This window comes from Nyctereutes procyonoides, unplaced genomic scaffold (genome assembly GCF_905146905.1).
Source record: "Nyctereutes procyonoides isolate TBG_1078 unplaced genomic scaffold, NYPRO_anot_genome, whole genome shotgun sequence".
Lineage (NCBI taxonomy): Eukaryota > Metazoa > Chordata > Mammalia > Carnivora > Canidae > Nyctereutes > Nyctereutes procyonoides.
In genome coordinates, this window is record NW_026575128.1 from 23309189 (window position 1) to 23321312 (window position 12124).

Below are 12124 nucleotides of genomic sequence, written 5' to 3' on the forward strand. Positions count from 1 at the left end.
CTCAGCGTGTGAGCTACAGCTGTAAGAAATGCTTAAACTATCTTATCACAAGTTATCTGCTTAATGCCTATTTTCCCTAAACTGCAAGCTCTACCTCCAGCTCTTGACTTGACTTGGTACCAGGCACAAAGTAGACTCATTCGCTTTTCCTTGAATGGCTAAGTGAAAGAAGAATCAAAGGAATGTATCACCCTACAGAGTGAGTGTCATTATTCCTGTATTAAGAATGAAAGAAATAAAATGTGGAGAGAATCAGTAATATTTTAAGCTTCCACAGATAGTAAGTGGTGGAACTGCAATTCGAATCCCCATCTATCTAAATCTGAAGCTTGAATACCTTTCATTTATTGCACTGGGAAAAAAATGCATGCCCTGGGGAAAAGAGGTGGGGGAATAATCAATCAGTATTGAGCACTTCTATGGACCTGGCAGTGTTCTGAGCACTTGCATACATTTTCCCAGTTCATTTTTATAGCAATCTCAAGAGGTAGAGAGATATTATTTTCAGTCTTACAGGTGGAAACTAAAATACAGAAAAGGTAGTAACAGGCCAAGTTTACAAGGAAGAGGGAGGAAGAGGTAGGATTTGAACCCAGGCATCTGGATCCAGAGCGCTTACCCCTGACTGGCATTTATATGCCTCTCCCCATTATGTGATGCTTAACAATTATGAAACACTGAAAAGGAGTAAAAAAAAAAAGTCACCGTTGGTTGCATTTTCCCCAGTCAACCACTTCTGATATCTTCATACAAATAGGATAAAACATAAACAATGAACATCTCCATAAACCCTAATCCCTGTCCTAAACTTTTATTGAATCTTAAAGTCACTCTGTAGCTTTTCCAATCTGTCACTCACCTTTTGCCTGTGAATTTCTAGTAATGCAGTAGTAGGATGCTCCTTAATTCCTGGAAGGCACCCATTTGAATTTTGTGCAGAATAAATGTAGGCAATTTTTCTCAAATAGGTATCTGTCATCTTTTGTCATCTGCTCACTTACCTAGTCTTACCCCCTTCACATGCAACATGTAGAGACCAATCAGTAATTTATTTCAGCACATTTCTGAGCACTTATTTTTCAGGCACTGTGATAAGGAATGGTTAGACAAAGATGGATGTAAATGACTTCATTTTGGTAGGGTGACAGCAGGGTAAAAGAAAAAAGTAAATCTTGTGTGCTAAGTATTCCAACAGAATTATGGGGGAAAAAAAGTGTTATTCAGCCATCAAGAAAGAAGTGATTTGGGGAGAGTGGGTTGGTTAATGAGGTATGTATACAGGAAACTTTTGGGTTTGACCTCCAGGCATCTCCACATCTCCAAATGCATCTTGCTTCTAGAGAACACCAAAAGAAACAGTCCCTACCTCTTAGTGTAGCCCAAAGACAAGAAATATTATCTGTCTCTGTCCCCTGGGTAGGGGGAGTACAAAACCTTCAGGACCCAAGGAGAAAGTAATTATAATTGTTGAGTGGATGACCTGTTCTAAGTTCTTCACACATATTAGTTCATATAAAGCCAACATGTTATGAAGTCAAAGCTATTTTTGTCATTTGCCATTTTACAGATAAGAAAAAATAAGTAACTTTGAAAGTTGCAGAGCTAGTAAATGGAAAAGCTGGGATTCAAAACCAGGCAGGCTGACTCTGGAATGCATCTTTGCCATTTGAAACCACCCCAACCCCAGCCGAGGACTGAATCATGATGACAGGGCCTGTCTGAGGTTTTCGAGGTGGTTACGTGGAGTCTAGTGGGGCAGTACTCATTGAGCGATATGACCAAGAGCAGTAAATAACCAGAGCTGGCTCCTTTTCTCTGGTAAATGAATGACTGAATGAATGAATGACTATATTCATTGCCCCTAAATTTGATCTCTGATGTTGTAACCTGCCATCAAAGGCAGGTATAATTTTAGAATATTGATATGGTTTCCTAAATCATTTGCTATTTCTCTTACTTCTGTGTCATCTCTACAAATCTTCTATGACTCTCATCCAAAATATCGGTAATGACGTTGAATAGGACAGAGAACCAAACTGCCTTGGAGTATTGTTTCGACCGCTAGAAATCCAAGAGTACAATCATCCACTTCACCTATTTCTACATTCCCACAAGGCTTCTATAAAAGTCATGAGGTCGTGAGTATAATATGACCATAGCCCATACTTGAAATTTGATGAGATCTATTTTTAGTGATCTCATGTAGGCTCTGTGGGATCACCATTTTCTTTTATAAGTGCCATTATCCCATTCTTCTCTTAATATCCTTAGATTTTTCTGGAACCAAGCAAAAACAAGTAGACTGAACTGCAGTTTCCTCAAACGCTTTTCTCAGCTTTTTGAAATCGAAGACATTTGTCTATCAGCAATTACTGCTCTTCTCCAATTTCCCCACAAAAGATCACTTCCAGGAGTCTCTTAACCATTTTTCCCAGTTCTCTTATTACTATTAAATAGGTTCAGCTGGGATTCGATGGTTTTCTCCCCAGTCTAAACTGGGAGCTTGACATATATTGACATTTTGTGATTCCCTTTATTCTTGCTTTTTTAGGTTAAAGATAATTCTTTGATAGCAAAAAAAAAAAAAAAAAAACAGATTTTATACTGAAATATCATAACTATCACCACCTGGCCAAGTAAACAAAAACAACAGAACTAAGTGGATTCGAAATAGTGTTTCTAGGGGAAATTGCCATCAGTTCAAAGAAGAAGCTATAGTTTTCTGTTCAAGACAACTGAATATAACTTCAAAATAAGTCTTAATATAATTTTTTCAAGTAGTCTTTGAGCATATTTATTTTTTATTAGACCAATCTTCAAATTCAGCTAGCACATGTTAATAAAACTCAATCATAAAACAACTTGTCTACCACCTAACCCAGAAGTAAATCACTGATGTAATCAATATGACTTTTAAAGTGTGTTCCCACTTGCCAACACAGTGATTTCATATTAAATCCATTTTAACTTGCTTATTAGGACTCAGCTTTATCTTTAATCCATTTGTGATTTAAAAAAATAGAAGGGATGAGGCAGTGTAGCTTATTTGTGTGTGTGTGGGGGGGTGCACGTGCATGCGTAGGAAATCCTGCTAGACCCCTCTACACAAGTATACATGTAGCTACACGCAACTTTTTTTTTTTTTAAACCTCTTCAGTTGTATTTGGGATTAACTTGTTTGGTTCAAATAACAAGTTAAAATAGCAGGTGGGTGTGAACAATGGAAGTAGGCCATGACATCAATACCAGCGCTTCACATCCATTCTTGGCCCTGGAAAACATGCCACTTTTAGGAGTCTGCTATACATACACATACACACAGCAGCAAAGTGATCAAATTAAGTAGCCCCCTGTCTCATATTATTATAGGTTGGAAGGCTCTTTTTTTTTAAGTGCTGAAAATGTGTACATGATAGGTAGTCCAGCTAAGTCAATTTCATTCATTCAATCAACAAATATTAAGAGCGTGCCAACTGTGTGCCAGACAATGCATTGAGCTCTACACAAACAAGTCCAGCCCTCTGATCTGATGAAGGCTGTAGGCTAACAGACTAAACGAATTCTCTCCAAGAGGAATTGGCTTGGCACCTAATGATAGCATCCTTAATACCCAGTATAAATCTCCCCATCTGATACTACTCAATGTTTCCTTTTCCTTACAAGTCCTGGTTAGGCCTTAGTTGTGATCCCTGAGGAAGCACTCCAAAAGCAAAAATATTAATTTCATAAATGACAAGGGCACACCAAATACATCTCAGGGCTTGAATGGCTAGCATACCAATCTAGAAAGTATACATCAGATTTATTTTTCTTTTTCTGGAAGCTCTATCATTAATTTCTTGATTTCTTTTCCATTTTAAAACTGTACATAAAACTCCCACTGAAGGCAAAATACTTTTTTGATAATCAAAAGTTTTCTAAAATTTGGGTCTTTCACTGTGCAACTTTTCATATCAAAGAAAAAGAAACGATGGATATGTCATAATTCTGGCTCCTAGAAAATGTTCTGTAATATATAGTGCAGAATAAAAGACTCAAATATTGATTTGTCAGGAAAAAAGTTCAATAAAAATATATATTTTTTAAGGTGCAGTGAATTTCACAGAGAACATGAGAAATCAAGCAAGCACTTAATGTCTGAGTACGAAAACATATCCGGCTGCCGACGTGAGAACGTTTTAGGACAAAAGCCATAAGACATGGTCAATCCCTCTTCTCTTTCCTCCCCCATCATGACCATCAGAGCATACATGTGTGAAACAATAGAGGAACTAACTTAATTTTTGTTTTCCTTCTTCCTCAATCACTACTCACGTTAAAAATAGCAAGGACTGAAAGGAGGGGCAAGCCCCTTTGGACTTTGAGCAAAAGCAATTTTCAGGCAAATACAGATTTTATAAAAACTGGTGAATACAGTTGATTAAAAAGCTATAGACTGCCCAAGGCTTGAATTCGGAGATACATAAAGTAATAAGTTCTGCATGCCTTGAAAAGTGAAAAGAGAAGAAAGAAAAAATTTAATGTAGCACAAATTCCATGAAAAGTGTGGCACCAATGGGATTTTCATTTGCATTCAATTTTGTGCTCATGTGTTTTTTTTTTTTTTTTCCATAAAGTTGAAATCCACAAATGAAAGCTCTTGGTTCTATGTCAGAATTTTTAAAGGACTAAAAGTTTTATTTTTAAAAAAGAGAAAACACAGTAAGATTTGTTTAATCAATATCTTGGATTATGAATCTTCTTAGAAATCAAGATTTCCATTTATACTTTTGAGACTTATCCAAGTCACATTTAACTCACAGAAAAGTTAGATGACTGATACCAATGTTTTATTTTATATAGGCACCTGATACAGATTGTAAATTATTGATCATGCCATCCATAAAGTCTCAAATGTTTAAAATGATACAATTTCAATTGCTCCCAGAAACTGTTTTATTTATCCATATTTCTCCAACACCTGGTTTTGTATCATTTGCTTATAAGCAAAACAAATTGTTTTTTAAAGGCAATTCTGATGAAAGAGGAGGGAAGTACAGAGAAGTGAAATTTTGGGGGAGCCCCGGTGGCACAGCAGTTTAGCGTCGCCTTCAGCCCAGGGCGTGATCCTGGAGACCCTGGATCAAGTCCCAGGTCAGGCTCTCTGCATGGAGCCTGCTTCTCCCTCTGCCTGTGTCTCTGCCCACCCCCCCCCACCCCCGTCTCTATGAATAAATAAATAAATAAATAATCTTAAAAAAAATGAAGCTCTAAGAAAAAAAAGAGAAGTGAAATTTTGAAGAATTCTGTTGTATTATCTTTTCTGACCTTGAGACATGAAGTGAAGGAGAGTTGGAGCTACCGTATTTAAGAAAGTGCCTAAATCCATGAAGCCTTGATTGCAGTGATGTATTCCTATGTCCTTTGTTATGAAAGTGTTAAGTATCATGGATTGCATCTTGCTTTGTTCTTTTGAGTTTGGCTGAAGGTCATTCCTAGTTTTAAAGATTATAATCGGGGCAAACTAACCTCTGGTGTAGGGAAGAATTACTATAAACATTTTAAATTCTGGCAGAGAAGAGTCCACACTAATATCTTTATCAGTCTCTTCTCTTTGCCACAAGGGTAAATCACAGGTACTACTTTCTACATCAGTGTCTAATATAAAATATTAGACTAAAAATAATTGTATCTCATATTATGACCACTTGGGTTCAACATGTAGATTTATGCATAGTGACATAAATTACAGTGCTCAGTACGGCTTTGAAAATCTAATTATGTGATATTTTAGCCTAGCAATAAGAAGCTGATCTATAGATTTTCTTGGTATACTTAAAACCAAATTTCTACCCTAGGATGCATACTTGGAGTGTTGCTACTTCTTGGTAATTTTTCTTTTCAATCATTTGTTTGGTTATAGATGTACTAGCAGGACAGTAGCCAAAATGCAGATGTACAGGTTGCTTTTATGTGTATTCTTCCCTTTATCCAGAATGCTGTTCCTAAAAACTCTATTAATACATCAGAAGTCAGTTTAAATTTTGCTTTCCTCACGGAGCTTTCCTTGACCAACACAATCTAAGTAGGTCCTTCCCCATTATTCTCCATCCTTACGTCATTTTTATTGTCTTCACTGTACTTCGTACTTTCCACCAATCTAAAATCCTAACCATAAATTGCATCATCTGGTACCCAGCCACCACCTTCACACATTCACTTTCCACCACACTTCCCCAGGCTCCCATTTTCACGTTGATTTCCTCGATGTTCCCAGGATGCACTACTAGAGTGCATCCCCACCACCCCCACCCCGTCATGATATCTGCAAAGTTTGCTTCCTCATTTCCTTTGGATCTTTTCTCAAATGTCATCAATTCAGGAGAGAGGGCCTTTCTTGACTATCACATCAACAACAGCAGACCTTGCCACTCTCCTTGATCCAGGCTTACTTTTTCTCACGGGCACTTACAATTGCATGGGTATGTGATCCGTGTCTCACTCATTAGCATGTAAACTCCATTAGACTTTATCTGTTTTGTTCATTAGCTACAAAGCTGAAGATAGTGCTTTCCATAAGGCTGCCACTCGATACTTATTTGTTGAATTAATTAATCAATCTCTTACTTGTTATCTGTTTCCCCCACTACACTGTTAAGGACCAGAAAAGCAGAAACTTTCTTAGGAGATTTTATTCTTTTTAGAGATTTTATCCATTTATTCATGAGAAGCAGAGACATACGCAGAGGGAGAAGCAGGCTCCCCACGGAGAGCCTGATGCAGGACTTGATCCCAGGACCAGAGGATCATGACCTGAGCCAGAGGCAGATGCTCAGGCACTGAGCCACTCAGGTGACCCTGTTTCTTACGTTTATATATTAAATATTATAGATACAGCACAGAAACAGTATATACAATATATAAGATGTGTGTGTGTGTGTGTATATATACGCACATTCAATGAATATTTGTTGAATGAGTGAATTTTTTGTGTATATGTGTGTGTGCGTGTGTCTTTTTTTTTTAATTTTTTTTATTTATGATAGTCACAGAGAGAGAGAGAGAGAGGCAGAGACACAGGCAGAGGGAGAAGCAGGCTCCATGCACCGGGAGCCCGATATGGGATTTGAACCCGGGTCTCCAGGATCGCGCCCTGAGCCACAGGCAGGCGCCAAACCGCTGCGCCACCCAGGGATCCCGTGTGCGTGTGTCTTAACGTCTCTCCCGCCACGGGCTCTAATTGCCACAGAGACTCGAATTATGTCTGTTTAGTTCACCACTGTATTAGCCAATTAACCCTTCCATAGTTGGGTCTGGCTTCTACCAGGCACTCAGTGAGTAAGTAAAGAATCCAAAGGACTGGGGACCAGAGTAAACAGGAGCCCCCTCCAGCCATAGCCATACTGAGGCCCACACAGGGTCAGTATGAGGTCTTACTGGCAGATGGAAAAGAGTTTGGAATCTGCACAGCCCGGTGAAAACCTTAAGTCCCTTGGTTCATCCTTTCAGGGCTCAGGCTGATCCTGGTAAAGACTTGCTTCCCAAACAAGATCCAAGAAGCTAGTGCAGACTTCTGAGCTGCTTACTCTCCCACAACATCTTCTGAATTCTGAGAGGAGTAAATCTTAATTTCAATCCACATGTTCGATTTCTTTGCTTAAAACCCTCACCCTGAAGATTCCAGATAAATCAGTTTATGGTGCCAAAGGGCCTCAAACAAGAAGATTTAAATTTTAGCATAAAATCTCCCACTAACTAGTAGAGTAACCTTGAAAAGACTTCTTGTCTCTTCAATATTTTTCACTTGAAAAGAAAGACGCTAGGAAGAAAAAAAATCAAATTATGGATTTATGCGTTCAAGTTTGCTGAGATGCCTTTGGGAGGCTTTGTCCAGCATCATCTTTCCTTCTCCTTTGCCTACCTGCCCCAGCCCCTCTTGGCTATTAATCATCACAGCTTCGGTGAGCTGTGGTTACTGATGGGAATCTGTCAAGTACACGGGGGAAATGAAAGGTTAAGAACCACTGGCCTGTGTTCTTCCTGCCATCTTTCCCAGGGCCAACGCGTCATGAGTCTATGAACTGTATCTCAGCTTCACTACTAAAACCCTACCTTTTAACATTGCTTAAATTACTGCAGTCCTTAGTTCACGTTAATTTTTTATCTTCTACTGTGAGTCAGGAAATATAGCAGGTACTGAGACTAGGAAAGTGAATTTAGAAATGGTCTCTTCCGTCCAGGAGCACCATTCAATAAGGAGACAGATGCAACAGCATGCTTTGAGAAATGCTTTTTTTTTTTTTTTTTTTTTTTTTTTCTGAGAAATGCTTTGATGGGGCCAAATCAGTGGGTGACCTCTGAGCACATCAAAAGGCACCAAAACAACCAGGGAGAAGGACTAATCTGGAAAAACTGCCAGCAGATGATCAGAAACTGACTTCTAATTTCACCTAGTTGAATTATAGACTGTTAAAGCTGCCCAGTGTCAGAAGCATCTACTCCAAATTTCTCGCGGAGCACAGAGGAAAGCTGGTGCCCAAGGAGGCTAATCCAGCCGTCCGGGGTGAGCATCACAGTTCTACCCAGATAGGACCCAGATAAGTGTTGGTGAGCTGCCTTTTTAGACAGATTTTTTTTTTTTTTTTTTTTTTTTGGTAGGAACAGTTTTCAGAACCTTTTCTTTCACTGGTTTAAATGATGCCATCAACTCATTAATCACATTTTAATAAGGTAGAGGTTAAAATACGCATACGCATTGACTTCATGTACAGCAATGATGCCAATAACTCATCATCCATCAATCACAGAGCTTGCAGCTAGCTGCTGGTTCATTTATTCAGTTGCATCCAGTCTCATTCTGCCTCTTGAGCTACTTATTACGTGAACCCAATCACACTGGGAAAGGGCAGGTACAGTCTGGCTGCAAACAAGAACAAAGTTTAAGGGCAGATCTAGGTCCGATAGCGCTTCCTCTGCACCACCCAGTCAGGAAATCTAAGGTCTGAGGCAGAAACCCAAAGAGCAAAACGTTTTTAGTAGTCCTGATACATCAGCTTGCTCAGGGAAGGCAATTTTCTTGGGAGTTTGTTTTTTTTTTTTTCTTTCTCCCAGTGTAGTCGTTTTACTGGGGATATATATGTACAAGCTGATTCAGTCAATGAGGCAATATAAGAGCTCGTTACGTTAAAACAGAAATTCGTGGGAAATCCATAATTCCTAATAGCTTGCCATCTGTTTGGGTCGTGGCGGCAATGGATTTACGCTGCTGTAGGGTCGGTGACGATCCCGGGCTGGAATCCTGCGTTGCACGGTGGGTTTCTGAGCTCTGTAACCACCGCTCCTAATTTGCAGGCTTGCACATCAGCATTTGGCAGCAATCAACTATTACCTTTCTTTTTCTTTCTTTTCTTTGTTTCTTTTTTTTCTCTTTTTTTTAGATTCTGCACTCTCAGCCCCCAAGGAAGGTGGCTGCGGGCTCCGTGCGGAACCTGCTCGGCGCCTTGCAGTCCGGCGGCCCGGCCAGTGCGGGGCTGCAGCTGCGGGATATGCGCTCCCGCCCCGCGCCCCGCGCCCCGCCCCGCGCCCCCCGCGCCCCCGGAGCCCCCGAGCGCTGCGCTCCCCGCGTCGGGCGGCGGCCTCGGGGAGGGGGGGGCGGGCGGCGCAGCGCCCCGGGGACCCCAGCCTCCGCCACGAGTTGCGCCGCAAGCCCGCCTTCCGCGGCCCCGGGGCTGGGGGACGGCGAGGCCGAGGCTCCGGGCTGGGGGCTCCCGGGACAGCCGCTCCCCGCCGCCGCCGCCCGGACCCCCGCGGGCGCCCCCCCCGCCCCGGCCCCGCCGCCCCGACAAACTTGCTCCCGCCCGCGCCCCCGGGCCGCCGCCGGCTACCCCCGCAGCCGCGGGCTCCGGGCCCTCCCCCCGGGAGCCTGCGCCGCCCCGACAAGCCGGCGCCCCGGGGGTACGGGGGGCGCGGGGGGCGCGGGGGGCACGGGGGTCACGGGGGGCGCGGGGGTCACGGGGGGCGCGGGGGGCGCGGAAGGGGGCAAAGTGTCCCGCTCTGCGCGCCCGCCCCCGCCGCCCCTGCCCGAGCGCGCCCGGCCGCCGCGGAGCGCGGGGTGCGGGGCGCGGGGTGCGGGGCGCGGGGTGCGGGGCGCGGGGCGCGGGGCGCGGGGCGCCGCCGCCTTACCTCTGTCCAGGGTGAGCGGCTGGACCACTGTCAGTGTCGCCATGTCTGCCGCGGGAGCCGAAGCGACGCTCCGCTTCAGCATCAGCGGCCGCTGGTAGTGAGAAAAAGAGGAGGAGACTGGGGCGGGGGCGGGGGCGGGGGCGCCGCGGGGGCGGGGCGGGGCGGGGAGGCGCGGGGGGGGCCGGCGGGGGCGGCGGGGGCGGCGGCGCAGGTAGCGGAGCGCGGAGGGCGACTGGCCGGCAACTTCGCTCCGCCGCCCGCGCGGCCGCCGAGCGCGAACCGGGCAGCCCGCGGGCCGCCCCCTGCAACTTCGCACGCAGATGAAATGGGCGGGGAGTGCGTGCGCCTCCCGGGAGGGGCGGGGGAGGGGGGCGCAAGAGGGGGGGCGGGGGAGGGGGGCGGGGATGGGAGCCTGGGGGATGGGGCGCGGGGGGGCACAGGAGGGGGGGCGCGGGAGGGGCGGGGCGTAGGGGCCTGGGGGGGCACGGGAGGGGGGTGGGGGATGGGAGCACGGGGGGGCCGGATGGGGCGTGAGGGGGACAGGGAATGGGGCACAGGAGGGGAGGCACGGGAGGGGGCGGGGGATGGGGCGCGGGGGGGCACAGGAGGGGAGGCACGGGAGGGGGCGGGGGATGGGGCGCGGGGGGGGCACAGGAGGGGAGGCACGGGAGGGGGCGGGGGATGGGGCGCGGGGGGGCACAGGAGGGGAGGCACGGGAGGGGTTGCGGGGGGAGCGGGCGGGGGGGGCACGGGGGGGAGGTGTGGGGGGTGAGCGGAGGGATGGGGCACGGGGGAGGTGGGGGGGTGCAGGGGGAGGCACGGGGTGGGGGGGAGGAGGATGGATTTTTTTTTCCAGATTAAGAGCAATTGTCCAGCCAGTAAGCCTACCCCTTAGAACATGCTTCTGGTCCAGAAACGCTGGGGTTCCGTGAACAGCGGCTGCTACTCTGTGTTCGAGTTCCTTTGGAACGCCCGGCCCTGACGGTGTACAGGGTAACTGACCCAGGGCTCCGTCACTCCAGGAGGGGGTTGCCAAGGACCTAATGGACCTTAAGCACAAACTTCTTAAAAATGGTTTTAAATCAAACCACAGAGAGAGAGAGAGAGAGATTTGTGTCCCTCAGTGTGAAAAATACGTAGGCAGCCCTTTTTCGGGTTGATCCGCACCCGGGGTTACTAGAGTGGCCACTGATGATTGACTAACCTGCGTGACAGGCGGGAAGCCAGGAGCGCTGCTTGCCTTCCCGCCCACGCCCACGGGCCGACGGGGAGCTGGGGACAGGCCCTGCCTTCATGCAGCCTGTGGTCCTGTGGGACATGATGTCGTTAAAAGGGTCGTTTAAGAGTCGGTTGGTCAGTGACTAGAACCCTCAAATGCTGCCTGTGACCCCTTCACCCCATCTGATGGCTTTCACTCTGCTACCACTGTAGGGACTTTCATTCCCTGATCAAGAAAATAAGAAGCACATAGAAATCTTAGAGAAGCAGAATGGTGATGCCTGTGGTTCAGGAGTAGAAATGGCAAAGCTGCCTCCAGCCCCCTTCCCCGTGACAAAGCAAAATGGTTTTGGCTAGCAATGCACCCTTGAAGGCAGACACGATTTTACAGCAAAATATTGGCATATCATCTATTTCATTGTCTTCCGGATACAATATGGGTGGTTTCTGAAGATCTTTTCCATCCCATGTTTTACATTTGGAAAAAAAAAAAAAAAAGATTTCCCCAATGATTTGAGCAACTCAAAGATGACTGTCCATACACCAAATAGATCCTAAAGACCTACTTAAAATAGTAGTTCAACATGCCTGTATTTCATTTGTTTTTTAAGAAAGAACTCTGATCTTGAATTTCAAGTCTTAGCTATGTGCTCTTCAGAAATCACAGAATCTCTCACGGATCCCCTTTACTCATCTGTCAAACAAAGGAATTAATAACCTTCAATTTCACTGAGATTCTGTAAAA

The 12124-nt window shown here is 45.4% G+C and overlaps 1 protein-coding gene across 1 annotated transcript in view; it reads right to left on the reverse strand.

Moving 5' to 3' along the window:
* Positions 1-11066, reverse strand: part of LIN7A (lin-7 homolog A, crumbs cell polarity complex component) — a 124489-nt gene extending 113423 nt beyond the window's left edge. Inside the window, exons 1-2 of the mRNA XM_055342043.1 lie at positions 11050-11066; positions 10162-10252 (exon numbers count right to left, since the gene is read on the reverse strand). Of these exons, the coding sequence (XP_055198018.1) occupies positions 10162-10243 (82 nt within the window). The 5' untranslated portion in view covers positions 10244-10252; positions 11050-11066. The remainder of the gene's footprint in view (positions 1-10161; positions 10253-11049) is intronic.
* Positions 11067-12124: the final 1058 nt, after the last annotated feature.